Source organism: Lampris incognitus, chromosome 12, assembly GCF_029633865.1.
Source record: "Lampris incognitus isolate fLamInc1 chromosome 12, fLamInc1.hap2, whole genome shotgun sequence".
Classification (NCBI taxonomy): domain Eukaryota; kingdom Metazoa; phylum Chordata; class Actinopteri; order Lampriformes; family Lampridae; genus Lampris; species Lampris incognitus.
The window spans coordinates 10,189,431-10,215,653 of record NC_079222.1 but is presented as its reverse complement, the minus strand read 5'-3'; the positions used below and the strand labels follow the sequence as shown (position 1 = coordinate 10,215,653).

Below are 26,223 nucleotides of genomic sequence, written 5' to 3'. Positions count from 1 at the left end.
ACTAAGCTTACGATATGCTTGCCTATCTCTGGGTTTTCCCTTTTAAATTTACAGGTCTGTGAAAGACTTGAGGATATGCGTATAAGCCTACAGTCTGCAGATTTATATGCAAATAAATATTCTCTTTGATGCTTTCTGTCATATCATGCACGCTTAAGATAAGAGTTAATCCATGAATATCCACATCATGGACGCTTTTGTAGCTGCTCGTTTAAATGGTCACCGTTCAGTGGGACTCCCTCAGAATACCACAAGGTGCACAGTGTTATAAGCCTTCATCATGATATCCAAATGTAGAGGGATGAGTTTGAAGAGGATTTGGTGTCGTGGCAAACAAGCAGGCATGGCAGAACAAACTCACAGAAGACATTTATCAACAGACAACACAACACCTATAGCTTGAACTCGGGTTCATCCGTGCATCTCGATTTGTGGCCGAGGAACATTACAGACACAACGGCACTGACGACTCATTTAGAGTCTTCAGACACAAATGAAATCACTAGTAGCCAGATAGATTTAAGTTCAACAAAACCAACAATCAGCAGGATTTGTTGCTCTAAAATTGTTGTTTCTTATTTTTCTCGGTCTACAGCTTGTTGCCTTTTATAATGGCACCAACAAAGAGATTGTCTGGTCTCAAACGGAGAAGATCCACTGGCCCAGCGGGAGCCCCCCTCTAGACAACCCACCATGTGTCTTCTCCACTGACGACCCCTCCTGCAATGATGGTAGGCTCCCTGTCTGTTTGAACAAGTTATGACTCCACCTTTTACACAAAATAATGCGAAAAAAAGTGATCTAGTTCTAATCTAATCTAATCTAATCTATAAATGAGTGGCATTCAAGGGCCGGTGAAACACGCAGCGTAAATTGCCTTATTTCAAGACAGTGTCACTCATTTCAAGATACTGTCGAGCACTGCGGTGTAAATGTGCCACATACGGTCTCTCAATCATACGTGTAAGCAACATTTTTATTTGATTACATTATACTTATTACAAAATCACTGAATCAAAATGATCTACTCTGCTCATATTCCCGGGAAATTTTGCCGATGAAGACAGGATACAAATAACCCAATATTTGCATAAATAACAGGTAGTATGAAAATTACAAGGGATGAAAATTAGCCATATTTTTCATGCTAAAAAGGAACATTTTCAGAAGGATATGGCACAGATGATGAACTCATGTTTACTAGCCACAGCCTCATTCCTCCCGCCCCCTCCTCCCCCCCTCTGGTAGGCGCTACAGAGCACTGTACACCAACACAACCAGACACAAGAACAGTTTCTTTCTGCAGGCTGTCACTCGGATGCACACTTAGCATTTTCATAATAAATCTCAGCATACTGTAGAAACTGTATATGCATATTCTGTCATATCCACCTACCTCACGTATCTAAGTAACCTGCTGACATATTTATTCCAGCATCTTTGCACTCTGCACCATTGCCCTCCTGTTTCACCTGAGTCTAGTCATTCCTTTTATATGTTCCTGAAGATTGTTCTACGTAAGTACATAGAGAGCCACTAAAGGGGAGTCAAATTCCCTGTATGTGCAAACATACATGGCCAAATAAAGATGGTTCTGATTCTGATAGGTAACCCACTGAAATTATGTGATTTAGTATGTCAGGGATAAGGAGTAGAGAAGCAATGAAACTGACTCACTCCCATTCGCCAAGGCCATCCGCGCATTATGTTCTTTGTTGAGAGCCTAGATGATGCCTGTTTCAAAAGCCAGTGTCAGTCAGAAACACCTTACTCATCAACATACCATCAAACGCACAGAAATTTCACCTGCCATCATTGCTTCAACTACAATAAAAGGTCTCTCATAAGTGTATACTGAGGACAAGAGGGCCTCATATACTGAACAAAGGAGAAGCATGAGAAATACTGTACTGTGGATGCTGACATTCTGGATATTTCGGGAAACCTTCAACGCTGTATAGATTGGTGTATTTAAACAACAGGGCTGAAGCTAAGGTTGCAGGTATACAAAAATGTTTAGTGATTAGTTACCATTTTAGTCAGTTGTCCTTTCATAAGTAATACTTATTAGAATGAATTTAATTATGAGTGTTGAAGAGTCCACATTCTTATGGCAGAAAGGGTTTATATTGAGTCTGAAGCAGCATTTTAGCACTGTGAACTTACACAAAGATCACTTAGGTCATAATGAATAGCATGCTAACAAATAGAGAATAGGGCAGCAAAGAAAGAAAGAAAGAAAGACAGAAAGAGTTAAAAAAAAAAACAGGTCAGGGGGCGTCCGGGTAGTGTAGCAGTCTATTGTGTTGCCTACCAACACGGGGATTGCCTGTTCGAATCCCTGTGTTACCTCTGGCTTGGTCGGACGTCCCTACAGACACAGCTGGCCGTGTCTGCAGGTGGGAGGCCGGATGTGGGTATGAGTCCTGGTCGCTGCACTAGCGCCTCCTCTGCTCGGTCGGGGCGCCTGTTCGGGGCTCCTGTTCCGGGGGCACTGGGGGGAATGGCGTGATCCTCCCACGTGCTACATCCCCCTGGTGAAACTCCTCACTGCCAGGTGAAAAGAAGCGCCTGGCGACTCCACATGTATCGGAGGAGGCATGTGGTAGTCTGCAGCCCTCCCCGGATCGGCAGAGGGGGTGGAGCAGTGACCAAGATGGCTTGGAAGAGTGGGGTAATTGGCTGGACACAACTGGGGAGAAAAAAGGAGGGGGAGGCACAGGTCCATTGAATGGTGGGGAATGATCCAGACATTGCTGGACCAGACCACATTCTCTGCTGAGGAGTTTGGTTTTATTGTGGTTATAAATGTAAAGGTTTTATGCAGAATTCGACTTGAACCCTGACCTAAATCATCATCCAGAAATGTGAATAACAACAACAAATCAAAGCCAGCGAGGAAAACAAACTCAAATAGTAAGGTGGCAGATACACTGCACATTTTGTCTGACATGTGCCATTTTCGAACACCCCCACTTGATATCGTTTGCTAATTTTGGCACTAATCTTGTCGCTATATTTGGCTAAGTGCAAGTCATATCTTTTGGGGTGTCAAACATCAGCAAACACAACCCACCAGGCTTGGCTACTGTGTTCGTGAATGCTCAAAACTCGGGGGTGGGTGGGATATGACTCATAGACTGGATCTGAACCCAGGACCCAAGATGTGAGGGGACAGTGCTAAACACTAGGCCCACTGTGATGCCCCTAACCCTAATGCTAAAATTACACTGAAATTCACCTACTCTCTCTTTTTGTACAATTTGCAAGGCCATCTCTTGGACACAATGAGAAGGAATTGATTAAGGGTTTCCATTTCCCTATTTGCAGGTCACCTGCCAGTCCTGGGTATCGTGGCGGTGGGATCCGGCTTGGCACTCATCATTTTTGGAATCTCTAGTTTTCTCATTTACAGGTAGGTTATTTGATTCACACAAATGCACACTGCGTCTCCAAGAAGGGAAACCAGTGAGAGGAACTTCTCTCATCTCTGAAAAAGGAACAAAAGAAAGGCTGTAGAAAGAGTGAGAGCGAGAGAGAGAGCAAGAGAGAGAGCGGGAGGGAGGGATAGAGATGAAATGAGATGTTTCATGGAGGATTTATGGGGCATGCGACTATAGGTGCCAGTGAGGAATTTACATGATTGTTGCCAAAGCAACGGCTCAGCAGGTGTTGCTTCTAAAGCCGCCGAGAAGTCTGTAAGTCTCCAAGTGAACTCATAGACAGGCCCGGATAGTCGAATGCCTCTGTGGCTGTGCTTGCTTATTAAAATGGTCATCAGGAATGTCCCTTTTTTGTTGTTTTCCTGACACTGGCTAAATTTTGCAGATTTTAAGTGAAATCTCAGAAGTTACCGCTGTGTCTGTTACGAGAAATAGTTGCACTTGGCCTTTGAAAGAAGTTGTGCTCATGCCTGATTTTGCTGAAGTGGATGTTTAATTAGTGTGGCTATTTAATTAATTTGCCCCTAATACACTTGTGCCCAAACAGAGACCGGTGCTAGCAATAAATTGTAAGGACATTTTTAACGACTAAACTATTAGTGCCACAAGCGGCACAAGCCACATGTTTCTGTTAATTATCTTGAGACTCAAACTGGACCTATTTTGAATATGCAAATTGTAAGCACTGCTAAATTCTGGCGAATGTCACGGATAAATAAGCGTGGAATTGGAGAAAATTAATGTTTCTATTTTTCCTCGCACGTTATTGTTGGAGGCAGCATATTAGCCTCATATTGACAGCTGGTTTCATACAGACCTACTGACAGAGGAATCCTATAGAAACTGACCAATGTCTTGACAACTGTCTACAGGTTTACTTAAGTTTATTTCTATATGTGTTATAGTATATTATTTCATGTACTTTGTGATGTAAATAACATTTATGAGGCAAACTAGTTGTTTTAGAATGTGGTTTCCATTACTAACAAATCATCTCGAAAATCGGATTAATTTTGCAAAATTAACCATTAACGCAAAAAAGGTGTTAATTGCCAGCCAATCACAATGGATTTTGATGAGAGGAATAGTTGAAGAAAGATGGAGGAGCGACTTTCAACCGGAGGTAAATTCATCAAACCAACATTCAGTCGACTATTTCAAAAGTGCATGTGAAATTCACAATTGAATTGACAGCAAATTTCATAATTAACAGCCAAAGAGATACAGTGTGTGCCCTGAATTCAAAAACCTCTTACTCTACTTGTTGTTCTCTGTTCTTTCCCTAGCATTATAGCGCTAAAAAGATACTTCGGGGAGAGGGGCGTTGTCTAGCCAGCTAGCTAGTTAGCCTCAGCTCTTGATTGGTAAGTTTTGTGAAATGTGTTCAACTTTTTCAAGTGCTCAGGAACTATTTTATCCTGCTGTCAAAAAAACAATGATTTGTCCTAACCTGGCACTGGCCATGTTTCCATCAAAGCATTTTTGTGCGCATTATGATTTGTGCGCATTAGAAAAGTTGGATAGAAATGGCAACTCTGGGGGTGTTCGGGTAGCGTATTGGTCTATCCCGTTGCCTACCAAGATGGGGATTGCTGGTTCAAATCCCCGTGTTACCTCCGGCTTGGTGGAGCCTCCCTACAGACACAATTGGCCTTGTCCGCGGGTGAGAAGCCGGATGTGGGTATGTCTCCTGGTTCCTGCACTAGCGCCTCCTCTGGTCGGTCGGGGCTCCTGTTCAGGTGGAGGGGGAACTAGGGGGGAATAGCGTGATCCTCCCATGCGCTATGTCCCCCTGGCGAAACTCCTCACTGTCAGGTGAAAAGAAGCGGCTGGCGACTCCACATGTATCGGAGGAGGCATGTGGTAGTCTGCAGCCCTCCCCGGATCGGCAGAGTGGGTGGAGCAGCGACCGGGACGGCTCAGAAGAGTGGGGTAACTGGCCAGATACAATCAGGGTGAAAAAGAGGGGACCCCCCCCTCCCCCTCCTAAACAAAATCCAAATAAAATTTTGTCACATGATCAGCTTTTTCTTATCTTAACTGGTCCACGTTTGTTGTGGATATCGATGGAAGGGGATGAATATGAAGTAGGACATGCAAAACTACGTTTGGGGTTTCACTCATTCACACAGGTCTGATGGAACAAATGCAACAAATTTGCATTTTGTTTTTTGCTACTCAAGAAAAGTTTTGTTTTAGATTTGCTTCACAGTTTGATGGAAACATAACTTGTGCTCTTGAAAAAAGTTTTTCTCTTCTGTCATACACAGACAAAACTACAAGCTATGACCCGTGGCTTTATAAACTGTGTTCTGGGCGAACCTTCATTCACAGCTTTGTTTAAGAGTCACTGTTCATATAGTTTAGAGATCTAAATATAAAACATTATTTTTGAGTACGTATTGCTTCTTCTCACTGCTGCTGCTACAGAGCATCAGAGCTCAGACCAGCCGCCCCAGAAACAGTTTTTACCTCCAGTCGGTCAGAATAATGAACAGTTCAGTGCTTACATAACTTGACTGAATTATCATTTCGTGGGATTTCTAACTTCTTACTTATTGTTTTTGTTATTATTTCCTTTATATGTAGTTTTAAGGGCGGAGTGAGGGCACGTGCATTTCATTTGATGGTACATGGTACTTTTTTATACGTGTAAGATAATAAAGTGAATTTTTAACTTGAACTTGCACTAGGCATACATATTTAAAGTTTTAGCATAGGTCTGAACGGGTTTCGTGGCTGTGAAGGACTGTTGGCTGTGAATGGCTGTTGGCTCTTTCCCTATGTGACAATGTAAATTGCCTGTTGAAGTGAACTTAATTCAAAACATGGGGCTTTTCTTTTCTCTCTCCTAGTTTTGCTTGACATCAGAGGCTAACTAAATCCCTTTTTGTCCCACCAGCCAAAAAATGGAGAATTTCTGATGGCCAACGACGCTGTGCCAGCCATCTTAAAGACCGTCCGACTGCTGAGAGGCCTCCACGTTTACCACTACAGCCACGGAAAGACAACAAAGTCAGACATATCGAAATGTTAACGGGAATTCGTGTCGTTCAAATTTGGTAGTGTGACCGGTTATTCACCACTGATGAGCCGAGAGTCATTTTGTGGGGCAGAAAGGCTAATTTGGGTAGGCTCGTGTTGTATAAAATTGACCCTCGTCTTCTCATCTTTGTAAAAAATGTGAGAACCCTTTCAGAGCTGTATAAACAGTTGCAACTGGGAGTTTATATTATTACGTTATAGGACACTGTTGATTATGTAAAATAATGTATACTTTACACATTTCTGATAAGTTACTAAATCAATAAAAAAGGTACCTGTGTATTCAGATGTCTTCAGTAGATTTATTGCAACGGACTACTTAAGAGGGGGCGGAGAGGGTGTTTGCTTCCAAGCACGGATTGTGCAGAAATTGTGTGGCATAATACTTGCTGAGTCCAGTGACTCATTTTACGTTACACCAATTTAACCTCTTGGACAGACGTTTCCTTTAATGAAGAGTGACTAAGTTCACTTTGGAGTCTGCACGGCAGTAGTGTGCCGGGATGTTAAGCAGAGCAGTGGCTCTGTTGTTTTAATGGAGGGGTTGGTCCAGCGTAGGTATTCACATATGGGATTTATGAAACAATAGCCCCAGTGTGGAGCCCCACATTCTGCTCCTCTGGCTGCCAGAGGTCTCTAAACGAGGGTCTTTAAATAGAAAAATACCTTTTTTTCCCTTTTTTTTTTTTTTTTTGGTGGAGCAGGGAGTAGAGGAGGTGGGGTGGGGTTGGGGGGAGTTATTGGAGGGTACTGGGGGTTTAATGGTGTTTCCTGCCCTCAGAAGTTTCACAGCATTCCCCATCCATGATGTGACATTTCCATTCTCAAACGCAGGCATGGTCCACCAAATTGTAGACACAAACACGTACGGAGACCCTGCACAAGTTTGTGGACTGTCAGACCACAAACTCTGGCCTTATGAAAGACAGAAAAAAAATGAGCCACTTTTTGGGGCCAACTAGGGTGGTTCGGCGAAAGGGTAAAACCCGGTGATATGCAAACACTGCAATAATTTCCTGCAGCCATCTGGAAGCGTTTTGCACCTTTTAGATTGGGTTGGAATGTGCGGGCTCTGCTCTTTTCGTTTCTTTTCTTTTATTTCTAAAATGTTGCAAAATGAAAATGAATTTCGTCCCCCAAAACTCCTAAATACGAAAACGTTTGACTGTGCTTCAGGGAACTGATTTGGGTTTTCATTTTTAAAAGTCCTTTTGCCGTAAATCAGGGGAATGTTGAAGAGCACCGATTCCCCCGAGATCTGCATCAGACGTGCTGGATCACTTGGACGTTTCTTCCACCAATGTTGTTTTTTTTTTCATGTGTGTGTGTGTGTGTGTCTGCCAGTTAGATTAGTGTTTCAAACTAAACTTTGATTTGATTTGAGTTATTTGCACATATAAAACAAAGCAGCGAAAACAACAGCAAACAAGCAAAATGTGCAAGTTAGATTTAGGGACTTCTAAAAGGAATTTTACCTCAATAATCATTATGAGCAATACAAAAGTCATGTAATCCACAAAAGTAAACAAACAAGCAAACACAAAATAAAAAATAGATAAATTAAGTTAAATTAAATAAGCAACATAAATCAAGCAAAAACACAAAATAAATAAAACAAAGCAGTGAGAGAGTGTGTGCGTTTGTGCATCTGTGTTTGTGTGAGAGAAAGGTCAATTATAGACAGATACAATTAGTTCGGATCGTTCGGTTCATCAGACAGGATCTAAGCCTGTATTTGAAATTCTTGAGTGAACCAGCTGAAATGCAGTTTGAATATAACTGTTACATAGCTGAGCCCCCTTATATCTTATAGAGAATTGATGGAGCCCAGTATGAAACTTTGGGAGGTGCAACCATTTGGCATGTCTTGTATTATAGTTATGTACATCACAGGTAGGCTGGAAGAATACTTAACAAGATATGGGAAGTGAAGTGGGCTGATGCAAAATTTATAAATGAAAGTACACATTTGATATGTATTTTTGTTGAAAATTGATAGAAGATTGAGCTGATTGAAAAGAGGGGCTGAGTGTTTTGCCCTGCTGCTACATGTGGCAATTCTACAGAAACATTTTTGTTAGATATAAAGCTTACGAAGGTGAGTGGGATAAGTAACTGCCCAAATTATAATGCTGTACATGAGGTAAGGATAAATTAGGCTATAATAAAGTTCATAAACACTTCTGATGAACCAAACTTTAAATTTTGCCAATGATGCCAATAGATTTGGATATTTAATTGCAAACAAACTCTTCCAGCTTAGGTTTCATCAATCAGGACACCAAGGAAACTTTTGGATGAGACCTGGGTAACTGGGTTATTTGTAATGGAGAGGCAGGAATTAGATTTACAATATTTTTGTTTTTTAATGTAAATATGATCAAATTGGATTATTTTGATATTAAGAGATAATTTGTTGAAATCGAACCATTTGGAAATTCTTCCTAAATCAAAGTTAGCTTTTGCCATAAGTTCAGATAAATTAGTATGTGAAAAAAAGAAATTGGCATCTTCGACAAATAGTACTGGGAACACGTAGGATGATGCTGCAGCCAGGTCATTGGTATTAATAAGGAATGGGAGCTGTACTAGAATAGATCCCTGTGGGATCCCGCATATTAAAGTGACCCTATCAGATTTCCATCCATTAATGTTAACAGACTGTTGTCGATTATGAATATAATTGTAATACCATTTATAAGTGATTCCAGTAAAACCATAGTGTAACAATTTTTGGAGTAAGATGTCACGATTAACAGTGTCAAAAGCTTTAGATAAGTGAAGGAATATTCCTAAAGCATATTCGTTGTAATTTAAAACAATGTCAATTTTGCCATCCAGTTGAAGCAAAGCCATTTCTGTAGAATAAATTTCCCTAAATCCATACTGGGGTTCATACATGATGTTCCACTCCTGCAGATGTTTCGTCATTCCATTGTAAACCAACTTCTCCAAAATCTTTGAAAAGCATGGAAGGACAGAAATAGGGTGGTAGTTGCTAAATCAGCTTTGGTCTCCATATTTAAACACAGGAACTACCCTAGTAATTTTAAGATAATTTGATATTATTCCAGTTTCTAGAGATTTATAGGTCAATGGCCTGATAATTGAGGAACTAATTTTGGTGGTCAGACATGACCTTATCTCATCATGACCAGCTGCTGATTTTGTCAGATTGCCAATGATGTCCATAATTTCCTTCTCAGTAGGAGGATCAAAACTCTGAGGAGAATGATAGCAGCCTTTCAGGAATTCAGATGGGGACCCAGCAAGAGGACTTATTCTCTCTGATAGAACTGAACCAATATTGACAAAATAATCATTAAAAGCCCATGCAATATCAGATGGGTCTGTATACACTATATTGTCATCATCAAACTGGGACCAAAGAGTGGCTGAAGCCCTTTTCCTGTTCAAGAGCTGACTGATGACTCTCCCTTTTATTGTGGTGCTCCTTGACGCCTCATCAAACTTGTTAGTGAGCCATTTTTTTCTTTGCAATTTTAATTAAGTGGCGGTATTTGTTTCTATACTTCTTATAATTGGCAATATTCACAGGGGATGGATTTCTGATAAATTTCTTATGCAAGCTATTCCCTTTTTAGTGCTGACTTAAGGAGACCTGGAGTAAACCAGGGCGTTTTGACCAGGAAAGGGGGGGGGGGGGAATGAATAAAAAAAGCCATACAAAAAAACTAAAAATATACCAGAGAAATCTCACTGACCATCACTTCAGTCTGTTATGCTTATGCAGCAATTGTATTTTGGTATTTGTTTGTAAGGAGACTGGCTCATATTTAATAAGCTGGGTTACTGTCTCACCACAGGTGGTTTAAACTAAGTCCCTCAAACACACTTGCATGCACAAAAGGCTCAACACCAAGTATCATCTTATAGGATGGACTATCACAATCTCTTGAAAAAGACAGTGGGAAAGATAAAAAATCAAATCCCGCTGTATGAGAATTTGTGTGACTGGTCAGTCCAAACAAGCAAGTGGTATTTATTTAGCCCAACCATCTGGATACTCTCTCGAACCCAGGATTTTTTTTTTTTCCTCTGTAAGATCTTCTTCTCTTTTCTTCTCATTGTTGTCCTTGTTGATTTCACCACCTGGCTTTCCTTCTTGAAGGAAACTGAAGCTGGAGAAGGAGCTAGCAGGAATGCTGTGGAGGATTCGGTGGGAGGACCTCCAGTTCGAGAGCCCCAACAAATACCACAAACGAGCCGGCAGTCGTCTCACTCTCTCACAGGTACAGCCCTCCGAAATATTTCCATCAAGTTTGCTCTTAAAGTCAACTTGTTTACATGTGGAGGATACTGAAAAGGGGAAGAAGAAAGAGACTAGCACAGATTCAACTGTGCGGGTCAGAAAAAAACAAACCCAAACACAATCCCAAAGGCCTTACGGAATACGTTTCAAAGATTGTAAACAAAGAAAAACTTGGTACATGTTATGGCTTGATACTGGTCACTCAGAATGATCTCATAATGTGCTGGCAGCCCCCAAACATTTATTCGTAATTTTGAGTTTAATACTGCCTTTTATTCCGTCAGTAGCGCTGGCAAAGGCTCCAGCGTGTGATTAAGAGGTTGTTGTTTTTCTGGCGGGTTGCAATGCCATCTTTGCCAATGGGAAAGACTCAGCATAAGGTCTACAGTACCATGATTCTCCTTCACAGTCGGGCATTTAGGAGTGATTATTAGTCCCTCTGGTGCCACTTGTGATTTCACTGCAGTAAAATAGAACCCGCAAGACATCAAAAACTGGTAATTTTGCTTTAAGTTCGGGGCTCCACCTTTATGGCTACTTACAGTGATGCCTTTTAAAAAGGGAATGCATGCATCGCCGTCGGAGAAATATCACAGATGAGGCACTGGAGGGAAGACAGAGAGACTATCCAGATCTTTTGTTAGTTTTTGCATTCTTGAAAGCTTTCCCAGTGGTTTACTGAAGATGGCTGGGCTTGTGGTGGCAGACACCTATTAAATAATTATTGAAATAAGCTTTAGTCTGGCCCTAGTCCCTACCTATATATAATACCTCATCATGCTGTGCAAGCATTAGGTTGGCTCTGTTGTCTGCGGACAAATATGTTGTGCTAAGATTTCCTTTAGACATAAGCACAAACACACAGATACACAATTAAGCGTTCATATAAATATATATATATATATATATATGTGTGTGTGTGTGTGTGTGTGTGTGTGTGTGTGTATATATATGTATGCATAAGTAGCCACACACATACACACAAATATGTATACACACACACACACACACACACACACACCCATGCGCATGCTCACGCTCACGTGCAAGTATTCACGAAAACACATGCACACACCTTTTTCATTACTGGTTTCCAGCCCAATTCCTGGGATAATGCTGTGGAAAACATAGCAATTTTCCAGACCGATGTATTTTCCAGTGTGCGGTGTGTTGCCAGTATTTGCATTCTATACAAATGTGTAGTCACCGCTGACTGTCTGCATGCAGCTCGCCCACTGGATTTCTATTCACTTCTTGTGCACTGCAGACATCTGCCCAACGACTCTATTTGGCATTTTGGAAACGGGGCATTTTCTCAAACATGGTTGAAAGGCAAACTCGGGGCACCGAAAGCCAATAATGCACAAGTTGGCTATGGATGTGACTGGACTTGGCTTTAACGCATGGCATACTTAAGGGGGACCTGTGTTGTTCAGTCACAGCGGAGACGAAATGAGCTATGTGAAAACCTCTGTTATCTGTGTTCCAACTGTCCAATATCTATTTCTGCTCGTCTCATCCACCTACTGCTTAATCACATGTTTCTAACCGATCCTTCCATCATTCCAGAGAGGATCCAGCTATGGCTCCTTGATAACTGCCCATGGAAAATATCAGCTATTTGCAAAAACGGGCTATTTTAAGGTGAGGCATAGTGAGTTCTGACATTTTCAACTCCTTCGCACTCCTTTTCCACCCACACATGTGCACACTCGCAATGAAAGCTGTAGAGCTGAAGAGGAGAGAGAGAGAGAGTGTGGGCGAATTCAGCTAGTTAGCTTCAGTGTGAGCCACGGTGTTTCTCTCTCTCTCTCTCTCTCTCTCTCTCTCTCTCTCTCTCCTTCTGTTTATTTATTTTTTAATACACCCACCTTGCGGTCTGGACATGGCCATCAACTTGTTGCTGGAGTTAATTCTTGTATTTAACAAGATGAAAATGTGTGAAAAGAGGAGAGAAAAGAAGGTCCTGAATAATGAGATGCCGCTATTCTGTTGGCTGTTAGCAACATGCAACAGATTTTAAATAAATGCTGATGTCACAAAATTGGAACATATGTTACATAATCTGAGACGCTTTCCTTGAAAGATCAACCCTGTCAGCCCCCCCCCTCCCCAATTTGTTCTTGATGGAACTATGTACAGACTAGAAATGCTAAACTCAACAGGCCACGAAAGAATGACAGCTGATATGCAAAAGCCTTGAAATATTGCAAAAACAGAAAATAAGAGTGACCCAGCCATGCCATCACTTCGTAGGGACAAATTTGGCTGCATTACATTTTCCCACATGGAAAAACTAAATCTTCCCAAATAAGCTGTGTTTCACCCAGGGTTAGGTCAACTTCTGATTTATTTATTTTTGCAGAAGCCAAATGCCGTCTTTTTGTGGTACCAACATGAATTTTTAGGCGAATATTGCGAACAAAATCACTGGCCTTTGAAAAACAGGGCTAGTGTTGGTCGCATGCGAATGACGTCATCGCTCCGGGCGCCTCATGCTCATCAAGTTACGGTCAGACTCAACAGTTAGCAGCTTGTTAGCATTAAGTTCCTCGTGTCGAAAGTACTGCTTCAAAATAAAAACAACTGTTTCAATATCAAGAGATCGCTTTTAACACTTAGAACAGCCATTCGCTGTTTTCAAACATAGACTTCATTCGAGACGACATTGTTTTTTAATATAGAAAAATAAATTGGGGTTTGGGAACGCGAACAATCTGCCATCTTGTGGCTGCTCCATGTTACTACAAAATGACGTCAGACGGCCATTCCAGCTCACCTCGTCTTCAGTAAGGTGACCAGATGTAAACGGTCCAAATGCAGGGCAAACAGTGCAGGGAAGGTTTATTATGTCCACTCTATATGAGTTACCGGTGCAAAATTTTAAAAAGCTTTGATACGATCGGGTTTCACTAGACACAGTTATATTTTCGCCCACGGTTACAGTTTTTTGCAACTCTAGTCAGCAGATAATAAAGTAGAAAATAAATGACTATAGGCATGATCACTGCTAAATAATGGCAGGGATCTTTATTGATGCATAATTTAAATGCTACATGCAATGTCCAAACCAGAAACACTGGAAGACTAGTCAGCAGAAACCGAACAAACACCACAGCTCAAGCTCGTGCTTCGGCATCCTGATCTAACTTTAGTGTGAGAGTGGAGACGTCTCAGCACAGAATGCCAGAGATGATCAAAACTGACCATTTAATGGGCGTCCGGGTAGCATCCCCGTGCTACCTCCAGCTCGATCGGGCGTCACCACAGACACAATTGGCCGTGTCTGCGGGTGGGAAGCCGGATGTGGGCACTAGCGCCTCCTCTGGTCGGCCAGGGCACCTGTTCAGGTGGAGGGGGAACTAGGGGGGAACAGCGTGATCCTCCCACGCGCTACGTCCCCCTGGTGAAACTCCTCACTGTCAGGTGAAGAGAAGCGGCTGGTGACTCCACATGTATCGAAGGAGGCATGCGGTAGTCTGCAGCCTTCCCCGGATCGGCTGAGGGGGTGGAGCAGCAACTTGGACGGCTCAGAAGAGTGGGGTAATTGGCCGGATACAATTAGGGGGTACAAAATGGGGGGGGGGGGTACAAAAAAAAACAGGACACGTGGTCACTCTAGTCTTTCAGCCAGCAGTCACAATACATTTTTCTGCTTTCAAATGACCCACACCTGCAATGTTTTTTACCTTCAACAGCAGCAAAACGAAACCTGTCCGTCCCGACCTTGTTCATTGCAACTGTTGAATAAAAGCACCATCTGTATGGATTCACACGACGGTCTGATGCACATATTTTCCCAGCTTAACCTACACGTGTATGTGCTGTGCGTCATCACACATGCAGTTATTTATGAAGGCAAACGGGGCATGGGGGGGTGGGGTACAACCTGAGGGGCAGGCATGTTTATGTGTTTGAAAGATTTACAGGCTGTATTGTTAAACATTTAACATGGGTAAATTCTTCTTTTTTTTTTGATTTTGTTCACTTAGTCACTTTTATACACAGGCCTATAGTATTTGATTTAGTTAAAGACTCGTGCTTTCCCCTGCCTGAACCATCCATCCATCCATCCATCCATTATCTGAGCTGCTTATCCTGCTCTCAGGGTTGCGGGGGATGCTGGAGCCTATCCCAGCAGTCATTGGGTGGCAGGCGGGGAGACACCCTGGACAGGCCACCGGGCCATCACAGAACTAAGTGGCATGAAAATCGACCCTGAAACCCAGCCTTAAGTTTGTCAGGTTGCAAACCTCTACCTAACATTAAAAATAAATAAAAGAAGACAGAGTTGCTTATCGGTCGTCTGCTGAAAGAGGCGCCAAACATATCTGCAGGCTGCATTGCAAGCTGTCATTCTCAGATATAAACTGTATTCTTTCCCCCGCTTTGCGTCATCCTTGCCTGGGCTTTCACTGAAATACGACTCATATTTGTTATGCGGTGTTTGGATAAACGAGAAAATGATCAATGAGAGAGCAGTGTATTTTCCTAAATCAAAACGTTCGTGCCTTTTTATCCTTGGAGACCTGTCACTCCAGCTGCACTCATCTCTGTCTTGATGCATGCTCAGTAATCCAGGTAGGAAAATCAAAGAAGGCGGAATCAGTTCATCTGGATACAACGTTTCATCACTCAAGAGTGATGAAACGTTGTATCCAGATGAACTGATTCCGCCTTCTTTGATGTACTCATCGGTATTTCTGCCGTGTCGCACACAGGGGAACCTCGTGGCCATCAAACACGTCAACAAGAAGAGGATAGAGCTGACCAGACAAGTGTTGTTTGAACTCAAGCATGTAAGTATTCATTTTCTTTCCTTGTTTGCGGGGGCGTTTGTTTTCGGTCTCTTTCATTAAATCTTTCACTGTAAGGTTTAAGATGAACATTATGCGATTTCTAAGACACTTCGATCTATCGCCTAATTGTTCTTCTATTAAATCAGCATCAAATTTACTTCACTAGCAGGCACCTGGGTAGCACGGCGGTCTATTCCGTTGCCTACCAACACGGGGATCGCAGGACTGAATCCCCGCGTTACCTCCGGCTTGGTCGGGCGTCCACTGGCCGTGTCTGCAGGTGGGAAGCTGGATGTTGGGTATGTGTCCTGGTCGCTGCACTAGCGCCTCCTCTGGTCGGTCAGGACACCTGCTCGGGGGGGAGGGGGAACTTGGGGGAATAGCGTGGTCCTCCCACGTGCTACGTCCCCCTTGCGAAACTCCTCACTGTCAGGTGAAAAGAAGCAGCTGGCGACACCACGTGTAGGAGGAGGCATGTGGTAGTCTGCAGCCCTCCCCGGATCAGCAGAGGGGGCGGTGCAGCGACCGGGACGGCTCGGAAGAGTGGGGTAATTGGCCGGATACAACTGGGGAGCAAAAAAAAAAAAAAAATTACTTCATTACCACCAGTGCAGCGACCAGGACACATACCCACATCTGGCTTCCCTCCCGCAGACACAGCCAACTGTGTCCGTAGCGACGGCCGAGCAAGCCGGAGGTAACACGGATTCAAACCGACGACCCCCGTGTCGGTAGACTAAGGAATAGACCACCACACCACCCGGACGCCCCAAGGATGAGAGATTTTAAACTTGTCTTTAATCTGGGTGGCGCTTGTGCAAATGCATATACTCATAGTCCCTAAATGATGAGATCGTGACCGCCTCACGTTTGGTGAAATTCAGACCGACTATACGACACACAATATTTCACGAAAGCGCATCCGCTGTCAGGTCACTTAGGTCTTTCTTCTAAAGCGATTCACTCCAGGTTTAATCCGCATACTGGAAAAGGATAAAGTCACCCAGGCCCCGAACATCCCGTTTTCCCACAGTGATCCTGACGTGAATTACAGTTATTCTCTACGATGTAAAGTAAGTATGCAGGAATTTGATTTGTCAGCGCTGGTACGGCGCTGTAACGTCAAATTACAGAGTTTTACAACACACATGCTGGGAAGACAAGAGGACCACAGGACCTCAGATGCGTCTCAAAGCCACAGTGCGAGACAGGAGAGTCTATTTGTCTCTCGTCATAAACACACATAACATTCATACAATAGGTGTTTGCATTCTGGCAGCACGGATGTCTACAGAGTGTAGTTTTTGCAACAAGCACTCACAAATAGACACGTAGTTGGCTGTGGACGCCCATCTAAGTAAATTCTGGCCAGCGTCCTTTTCCAATTCAGCATGCCTCTCTTTATGGGCCCCTTCAGTGGTCGACCGAACGGTCCGCCTCTTTGCGGAACGAGAACAGCTGAAGGCCTTAGGGATGAACTACAAAGAAAAGCAGAAAATAAAAGTTAAGATCTATTCTAACGATTGTTTAAATCCTATATCCTGCGTTTAAGAAAAGAAGGAAAATGCCACTGCAGTGAGATAATTGCACTCATGTGGTGCAACTCAGGGGTTATCTTCGGGCCGCTGACAGTATCTTGAAATAAGGCAGATCACTTGTTTCAAGATGCTATCCCCTTCGGTTCTTGAAGCGATCTGCGTTGCGCCGTGGGAAAAAAAACAGGCCAATTTATCTTGTCCCTGTTCTCATCCTGTTTCAATTAGTGAGAATTTAGGAATCGACGCGAGGTTAAATGTTTTTATGTTTTTTTTTATTTTTTTTGGAAGCTGCGATTGGGTTATCTATCTTCTACCCCCCTCCTCCCCCCCACACACACACTTCTGTCTTTGTGAGGACCGCTCATTTACTACATTCGTTCCCTAGCCCTGAACCGTATGAACTACATGATTAACCTTAACCTTTACCCTGATTTCACCTAATCCTAACCCTAACCCCGAGTCATAACCCTGAAATAGACCCGTAAAAAGGTGAGGACCAGCCAACGTGTCCTAACTTTTCAAAAATGTCCTCACCCTGATGGTAAAAAAACTCATACCGGTCCTCGCAAAGATAGAAGTACAAGAACACGCACACAAATACAGATACAGGATACATCTTATTAGTTGAAGCATGCCATCGCAGTACATGGTTAACCTCCTCAAAGGAGTCTCTTCAGCATTAGTGATAACAGCTGTTGGCGAAAACGTCCACTGTCAATGAGTGATAAGAAAGCAGAGGGAAAAACCCACAAATTACAAATTTGACTTTGTAAGCCCTGTGTTTTCAAAGGAGGCCTGTAACTTATAACTCGTACCAGTTGCTCATAGATGAGATGGAGGCTCTTTTTTTTTGTTTTTGTTTTTGTTTTGGACAGGGTAGCCTTCCACTACTCTTTTACACTGTCTTTCGGTCTATCCTGACCCTTCTTTGCTCTCTCTCTCTCTCTCTCTCTCTCTCTCTCTCTCTCTCTCTCTCTCTCTCTCTCTCTCTCTGCCTCTCTCTCTCTGTCTCCCTCGCTCCCTCTCTCTCTCTCTCTCTCTCTCTCGCTCCATCCCTCCCTCTCTTGCTCGCTTTCTCTCTATCTATCTCTCTCGCTCGGTCTCTCTCCCTCTCCCTCGCTCCCCCCGTCCCTCTCACTCCCTCTCTCTCTCTCCCTTGCTCCATCCCCCCCCCCTCTAAAAGGCAAACTCTATCTCAGCCCTATATGCTCCTCTCCTCCTGTAAATTGTGGCCCTGAGGAGGGTAGTAGTGTGGGTCTAGATGCCTCTGTGGCCTCTGGGTCGGTCAGCAGGCGCTCACAGGAGAGTGAGAGAGAGAGAGAGTGAGAGAGAGAGAGAGAGAGAGAGAGAGAGAGAGAGAGAGAGAGAGAGAGAGAGAGAGAGAGAGAGAGGGGAGAGAGAGAGAGAGAGAGAGAGAGAGAGAGAGAGAGGAGAGAGTGAGAGAGAGAGTGAGAGAGTGAGAGAGAGAGAGAGACAGCAGTCTGAGCTGGCAGCGTCTCAGACGCCCCGGGGGCCTGATCGGCTGTTAGGCCACAGCTCATGAAGTAAAAAAAAAAAAAAAAAAAGCCAACCAGATGGGAAGAGAGGGGCCTGCCAATGGAAAAACTTAACCACTTGTCTTCCAGTCCTCTTTCCTCTTCCTCTCACCCCCCTCCTCTTTCTCCCATCCCTCCACCCCTGCTCCTTCCTCCCTCCCCCTCTGGTGTTCAGCAAGGGAAATTATATGGGGCCAAAGGGTAGGCTAACTTCTCCCAATATGTGAAACAGAAGCAATTAACTTTTCTGTTTTTGGTGAGAGAACAGCTGCCGCTCACCTCCACTTCCCTGTGAAATACGCACAGAACAGAACCCCCCCCCCCCCCCCCCCCCCCAGAGGACCATGTACAAACACGGCCTTCAGAGTTTCACGCTTGCTTCAAAGACTTATTTGCGTTTAACGGGTACTCGCACGGGGTCACAGTCGGTGTGTGGAGGACGCGATTATCGTTTCTTTCCGTGACTGAAAATGGTTTTGTCTTCGTTGTGCTTTTTTTCCCCACCGCAGAAGAAATCTGTCGGCGAACACTTGTTATAATTCTCCTCGAGCCATCCTCCTCCTGGACAAGCCCAAACGTCTCTCCGTTATTCACACGTTTTTTTATTGACGTGATTGGCTTTTGGAAGACGTCCAGTATCATAAAAGCCGAGCATGGGAATTAGTGATCATTTTCCATGTAGTGCGTCTTTATAAGTTTTTGCCCCGTTTTTGCTCCAGTATTACGGCTAGTACATCCTTTCAACACCTCAAGGTTTTTTTATCCGTTGTAGCTTCTCAGCACACTGCTCATTCATAACCACCAAGGGCAATTTATTCACATGCACATATGTCAACTAGGTGCCCTATGCAGGAATGCTTTTCAACACGTAGAAAGGACGCTGTGCCAACTAGCCTCCCTGTAAATAGACTATTCTGATGACTGCTGGCAGCGGGGTTTTAAAAGCTATTTCTATAAATGAACCATCAGTCCTCCTCTACGTCTATTTCCATGGGGTTCGTGGGGGTAAAAAAAAAAAAAATCAGAAAGGTCCACACTTAAAGCGGTGATGTGTTTTTTTGTGGTTCTTTTCAGATGAGGGACGTCCAGTTCAACCATCTCACCAGGTTCATCGGAGCCTGCATTGACCCACCGAACATCTGCATTGTGACGGAGTACTGTCCCAGAGGAAGTCTTCAGGTTAAACCCAGTTTAATACACTTTGTACACCTTACTACCAACCAAAGAAGGTTGAATCGGTTCGTCTGGACACGACGTTTATTGACAGATACGTTTCATCGCTCAGCTAAGTGACCTCTTCAGTCTAAACCGACCGCAGGTATCCCCACCCTTATAAACAACACAGCTGCATAACGAGCGAAACCAACCATCGGTTTCATGTTGAACATGGAACTGGTCATTGGCTTCCCCGGCTCGGCAGAGGGGGTGGAATAGCGAACAGGACGGAAAGAGTGGGGTAATTGGACAGGTACAACTGATAATTGGGGAGAAAAGGGGGGGTTACAGGATTGGGCCACTGGATCAGGTGACCAACAATATCACTGAAATTACACGACTGGTTGGCCGAGCACCAAGAGGCACAGTTAAATCACCCCACATAACAATCACTCTGACAAAACACTCACTGGTGGATTCGCAAACGGGATTGTGGGGCTTTTGCGACTGCTAAACCTGCACAGAAGACAAAAAAAAAAATTAATTCTCAAAGCACCTGCAAAAGAGTGAAATGCCCCCTAACTGCGCTGCCAAACAAATAGCGTCTTGGTGCTCCGGTGCTGTTTGCACATATTTGAATTAGGTAAGAGGTTTACATTTGGTGCTAAATTGGCCCCTTTCTCTGCAAATGAGCCTCATTGCAAAAAAAAAAAAAGTCCAATTCACAAACACCCGCGCTAATAGCCACACGCAGTTAGAGTGCAGATTAGCGTCTTAAGAGGGTTGGTGGTAAGTGATGCCCAGACATTTCGGTGATCATGGCAGCAGCGACTGTCGCCGGGCGAAGCCATCGTCAGGCCAGCCGCGCTCCTGAGCGGGTATTTCGCAGGAGAATATCACCTTTTGACTGAACTGAGACCAAACTCGTTCAACAGATTCAGGTTGCCAGGTCTAACAACTCTCTCTTGCTCTGCTTGATGACATCAGGGATGACATCGAGCCTGCCTACTGTGTTTGTTGGTGCAAAGCCACCATTTATACTTTGCCGCGTGGGATAATTGCAATCAGACGCAAAACAGGGGCAAATTGCACTCAGCTGCAAAACCTTATGGGCATGTTTACACTGCAGTGTCATTAGCGCAATATCTTTTGTGAATCGGACTTTGAGACGGGACAGACAGCGGTTGCAAGCGACGCGAAATAGATGATGCCATCAGTGCCACAATCCATTCTTTGTGAGGTCACCTGTCAGTGCACACTGAGTCTTAGGAAAACGACAGACATCTGCAGATGGAGGCAGATGGAAGAGGAGGGGGAGTTAACAGATAATTTGAATAGTTATAATTACGATTCAATTAAGTTCCCTTTCAAATCGAACATCCCAAGATATGAGTGGATAGTATTGTTCATGCAACTGCATTTATAACCTTCTTTTTTGTTTTTTTTACTCGAATGTACGACAAATATTACTGGCACCCCTTTCCGGAAATTGCAGATGAACATTTAATATCCAGGCGTTCGCATTATAAACACTCTAAATGGCCACAATTTCGAACATAGACCAGACACAGTCCAGCCTTATAACAGGTTTTGACCTAGTCTTCTTTTTTTCCCCCCCATTTCCATATTTTTTAATCATTGAATGGAAAATGCCTACCATTTGATAATGATTTAGCAAAGCACCTTGCAGTACCACAAGAGGAAACAATTGTTATGCATGAATGGCCTCAGTATGAATTAAACCAACACTTGTGATAGTTTTGGTGCCCCACACTGCCCCCTAATCTATGCAGGACCAGCTGAAATGCGGTCCAGATGTGAGTTTCATATGTTTGGAGTTTCGTGAATGTAATATGCGGGAAGTTCAGATATTTTTACTTTTATCTAAAATGGGACACGTGACATGCAACCTTAGTGGTTGCATTGTGCAAGCCTGATTCATGATGCATTGAGCAAGCCTGTTCTTGGCCTGTACCGAGTGTTCCTGACATACTAGTGGCTACTTAACGGCCTAAAAATGGAAAATTTGTAGAGTTGTGGGAAACTTTCGTCTGTGGAGATCATCTCTCACACGCGCGGAGAAGAGTATTTGTGTAGACATGACAGCTGTACCTGAAGTTTTTTTAGAGCGAGATGGCACACCGGGACTCAGATTCCAGAAAACTGGCTTACCTCAGGGCATTTCAGGTCATTCATCTACGTCCTTGCAGCAAGTCCAGTAGGGTTGGGTTACATAGGACATTTCATCCTGAGGATGATAAAGAACATATGATACATGACCTGAAGATGGCAATTAGTCTGGTCTAAAAAGTTCAGGGATAACACTATGACCTTTGCACTCTTCGCTCTGGAGATACCCTCTTTGCTAAGAAGCTGGAGTTAATTGGAGGAAGTTCAAATTCTGTACCAAAAAAAGTAGATCATAGTCTTTGTTAGCTCTTTAATGCAGTGCAGGCCTCAATGTCAGATTGAATTTATACAAGTCAGTTTTGCATCTGTTTTTTTCAGGACATTTTGGAAAATGAGAGTATCAACTTGGACTGGATGTTCCGCTATTCACTGATTAATGACATCGTGAAGGTGAGTCTGGGTTAACCCTGAACACTGATGGCCAGTGCTCAAGGGCTGGATATTAACATTTACATTGAAAGACAAGAGTGCAGTGATGTCTATGAAAGGTTAACAGACATCAGCCCTTATGACGTTTACATACTGAAGACGACTAGAAAGAGAAAAGCGTCTTCCCGTGCTAAGCATTAGCCACTTCGGATGGGTGTTGTTAATAACTGCGTAGTCTCTCTATTTCTGTCTCTACCTTGCCTGTTAAATAATATACTTTCTGTGCTTTAAGCACACAAACTTTAATCTTCTTTCTAGTTTATGGTTCACATGGCCTGTTTGTGAGAGGAGATGTGGGAGAATGACCCGGCACGCACAAAAATCTAAGTTTAGCATAGTGTGTCATATAAAGTCTGTGAATGTTCTCATTCATCCAGGTCATGGTTATTCAAAGGAATTGAATCGAGTGCAACTGGACTTGGTATATATCCGTGAAGACTGAGAGGCGAAACGTCTTCACGGATATATACCAAGTCCAGTTGCACTCGATTCAATTCCTTTGGATGTGTCATATAAAACAGTACACACGGCGTCTGAGTAGCGTAGCGGTCTATTCGGTTGCCAATCAACATGAGGATCGCTGGTTTGAATCCCTGTGTTACCTCCAGCTCGATCGGGCGTCCCTACAGACACAATTGGCCGTGTCTGTAGGGACGCCCGATCGAGCTGGAGGTGGGAAGTCGGACGTGGGTATGTGTCTTGGCCGCTGCACTAGCGCCTCCTCTGGTCGGTCGAGGCGCCTGTTCCAGGGGCAGGGGGAACTGGGGGGGAATAGCGTGGTCCTCCCATGTGCTACGTCCCCCTGGCGAAACTCCTCACAGTCAGGTGAAAAGAAGCGGCTGGTGACTCCACGTGTATCGGAGGAGGCATGTGGGAGTCTGCAGCCCTCCCCCGGAGCAGCGACCGGGACAGCTCGGGAGAGTGGAATAATTGGCCGGATACAATTGGGGAGAAAAGGGGGGGGCCCCCCCCCCCCAACAAAAAATAAAACAGTACATTTCCACCATATAGCTTGTCATCAAGAATGCCTTGTGATATCAGATGAAAATAAAATTACAATCTTCCCTTGAAATATCCCTCAACTAATGAAAACTAGCCATGCATGTATTTTAAAAGTTCATTCCAAGTCCACTCTAATAAAGGGTCCTTTTTTCAGGGGATCAGTCTCTTGGATAGATGCTGTTTTAATCTGTGTGCAGGATATGGCCTTGTAATCAAATAAGTGCCGCAAAGATAGCAAAACATATGTAGGTAGGGGCAGTGAGGGGTGTTTGGCTCACCATTTCCACAAAATAGTAAATGCATGTACATTCGGTACCCTATATATCACTCGAAGGGATCCAAACTAATCACAGAGGTATTCCCTCTTTCAACATGATATCCTTGAAACACAGCCTCTTTGAAAAATGCTCGGTATAGATCCACTTGTTCAAACTGAGCTCTTATTATTTCCATATGGCTGGATTTGTATGTTTTAATGTATCATTTACTGGGGGGGGGGGGAGAAAAACAGCCCAGGCAATGCTTCATTTATTGCTCTTCTCCACCAGGGAATGAACTATCTCCACAACAGCTACATCGGCTGCCATGGAAATCTGAAGTCATCTAATTGCGTGGTGGACAGCCGATTTGTTTTGAAGATCACGGATTATGGCTTGGCGAGCTTCCGTTCGTTCTGCGAAAACGATGACTCGCACGCACTCTATGCAAGTAAGTCGGTTTCACCCCTGTCAGTGCGGAGACCAGGGGCCTCATGTATCGATCGTTTACTGTGGGCAAATTTGTTCTTACACACCCATGGGATTTTTTTAGGCCTGAAGTTTGTCTCGGAGACCAGTGTAGAACCTGGGTGATCCCTGAATTTAGACACCGATTGGCTAACACTTTGCAGGCCTGGGTGACTGCTCGTTGCAAGAGGTAGACAATAGATGTTAGGAGGAAGGAATTACAAATAACCAGCATGCTTTGTTACCGACTGTCAGACAATCTTTGAGGGCTAAAAAATTCCATGGTTGCATAAGAACAAATTTGCCCATAGTAATGATTGATACACGAGGCCCCAAATCTCTATTGTAATTCAAATTCTGTAGCCCAAGAGAGACATATTCTCATCGTCTGTAATGCTACCTGGCCCGTTTCCAGAGAAGCTATGGACGGCCCCGGAGCTGCTGATATATGACCGCCACCCGCCGCAGGGGACCCAGAAGGGTGATGTGTACAGTTTTGGCATAATACTGCAGGAAATAGCCTTGAGGAATGGACCCTTCTATGTGGAAGGCATGGACCTCAGCCCCAAAGGTAAACACAACTGTCTTTTATGGGACCAAGGGAAGCCAGCTGACGGCTGCTAGCATGAGCTAATGGGAATACTCGAAATAAGCAAATGAACAAGCTTTTTGATGTAGACCAGATTTAGCTACAGTTAAGCCGTCCTCCGCTATTTCTTTTTTTTTTTTTTTGTGGGAAATTTAATAGAATACACAAAGACAAAACTGTATGGCATTAAACCATGTAAAACAGCAGATCAAATATTTACTGGTTATAAAACCATAATCATTAATAATAATAATCACTAAAAATAATAAATTAATCATAATCATCAAAGTATACCAAAATCAAAATTTAAAAAAAAATCAAAAATAAACAGTGCTAATTCACAAATTTACTGACAAAACCTTTCATTTGTATCATGTTTTTCTCTAATAGAAAATAACTTTCTGAATTAATTTCTCAAGCAATCCGGTAATTAGGGCATAGCTTTTGTTTATTATTGAACCTTTTTTCCAGGGTAAAACCGTCCTAATTCAATCGCAAGATTTTAGCTCAACAACGGGCAAAAATCATGAAGCCCAATATAAAGTGAACTTCATTCACACAACTTTTATTGACGGTGTTTCACAATCTTGTTCAAATTGTAGGTCACAATGTTATTTGTGTGCTGTGTATTTGACATTTGGGACCCACCTCCACACACACACACAATATCTCATTCGACTCACAGGATCACTGTAGACTACACAATCCCTCAACAATATTTTGGGAGCATTTCTTACAACATGGCTTATTTGTACCCTCCACCGCAGAGATTGTACAAAAGGTGCGTAATGGTCAGCGGCCTTACTTCCGGCCTACCACAGACAACAGCTGCCACTGTGAGGAACTCACCTTCCTGATGGAGGGCTGCTGGGCAGAAGACCCTGCTGAGAGGCCCGACTTCAGCCACATCAAAATCTACATCACCAAGCTCAACAAGTAAGAGACCGAAAACCACAACTTGAGCTTTCCACTCGTCTTCATTTTTTCACTCTGAAAACATCATTTATAATGGGCGAATTAAATTCAGTGGCAACCGTCCTTTTTATATTCCAAAACTCAACAAGTGAGCTTGAATTCCCTCAGGCCCTTAAAAGCTTTACCAGGATTTTTTTTTTTTCAGTGATCTGTCTTAAAAAAGCCATCACCAGGCGTCTGGGTGGCGTGGCGGTCTATTCCGGTGCCTACCAACATGGGGCTCGCGGGTTCAAATCCCCGTGTCACCTCCGGCTTGCTCAGGCATCCCTACAGACACAATTGGCTGTGTCTGCGGGTGGGAAGGCGGATGTGGGTATGTGTCCTGGTCGGTCGGGGCGCCTGTTTGGGGGGGGGGGGGGGACTGAGGGGGAATAGCGTGATCCTCCCACGCGCTACATCCTCCTGGCGAACCTCCTCACTGCCGGGTGAAAAGAAGCGGCTGGCGACTCCCCATGTATCGGAGGAGGAATGTGGTAGTCTGCAGCCCTCCTCGGATCGGCAGAGGAGGCGGAGCAGCGACCAGGA

At 43.8% G+C, this 26,223-nt stretch overlaps 1 protein-coding gene across 1 annotated transcript in view; it reads left to right on the top strand.

Annotated features, from left to right (window-relative positions):
• npr2 (natriuretic peptide receptor 2) overlaps positions 1-26,223 on the top strand; it is a 69,463-nt gene that overhangs the window by 24,255 nt on the left and 18,985 nt on the right. Inside the window, exons 6-15 of the mRNA XM_056291195.1 lie at positions 596-731; positions 3,331-3,415; positions 10,621-10,741; positions 12,331-12,405; positions 15,483-15,560; positions 19,708-19,812; positions 22,297-22,368; positions 23,958-24,117; positions 24,550-24,705; positions 25,491-25,659. Of these exons, the coding sequence (XP_056147170.1) occupies positions 596-731; positions 3,331-3,415; positions 10,621-10,741; positions 12,331-12,405; positions 15,483-15,560; positions 19,708-19,812; positions 22,297-22,368; positions 23,958-24,117; positions 24,550-24,705; positions 25,491-25,659 (1,157 nt within the window). The remainder of the gene's footprint in view (positions 1-595; positions 732-3,330; positions 3,416-10,620; positions 10,742-12,330; positions 12,406-15,482; positions 15,561-19,707; positions 19,813-22,296; positions 22,369-23,957; positions 24,118-24,549; positions 24,706-25,490; positions 25,660-26,223) is intronic.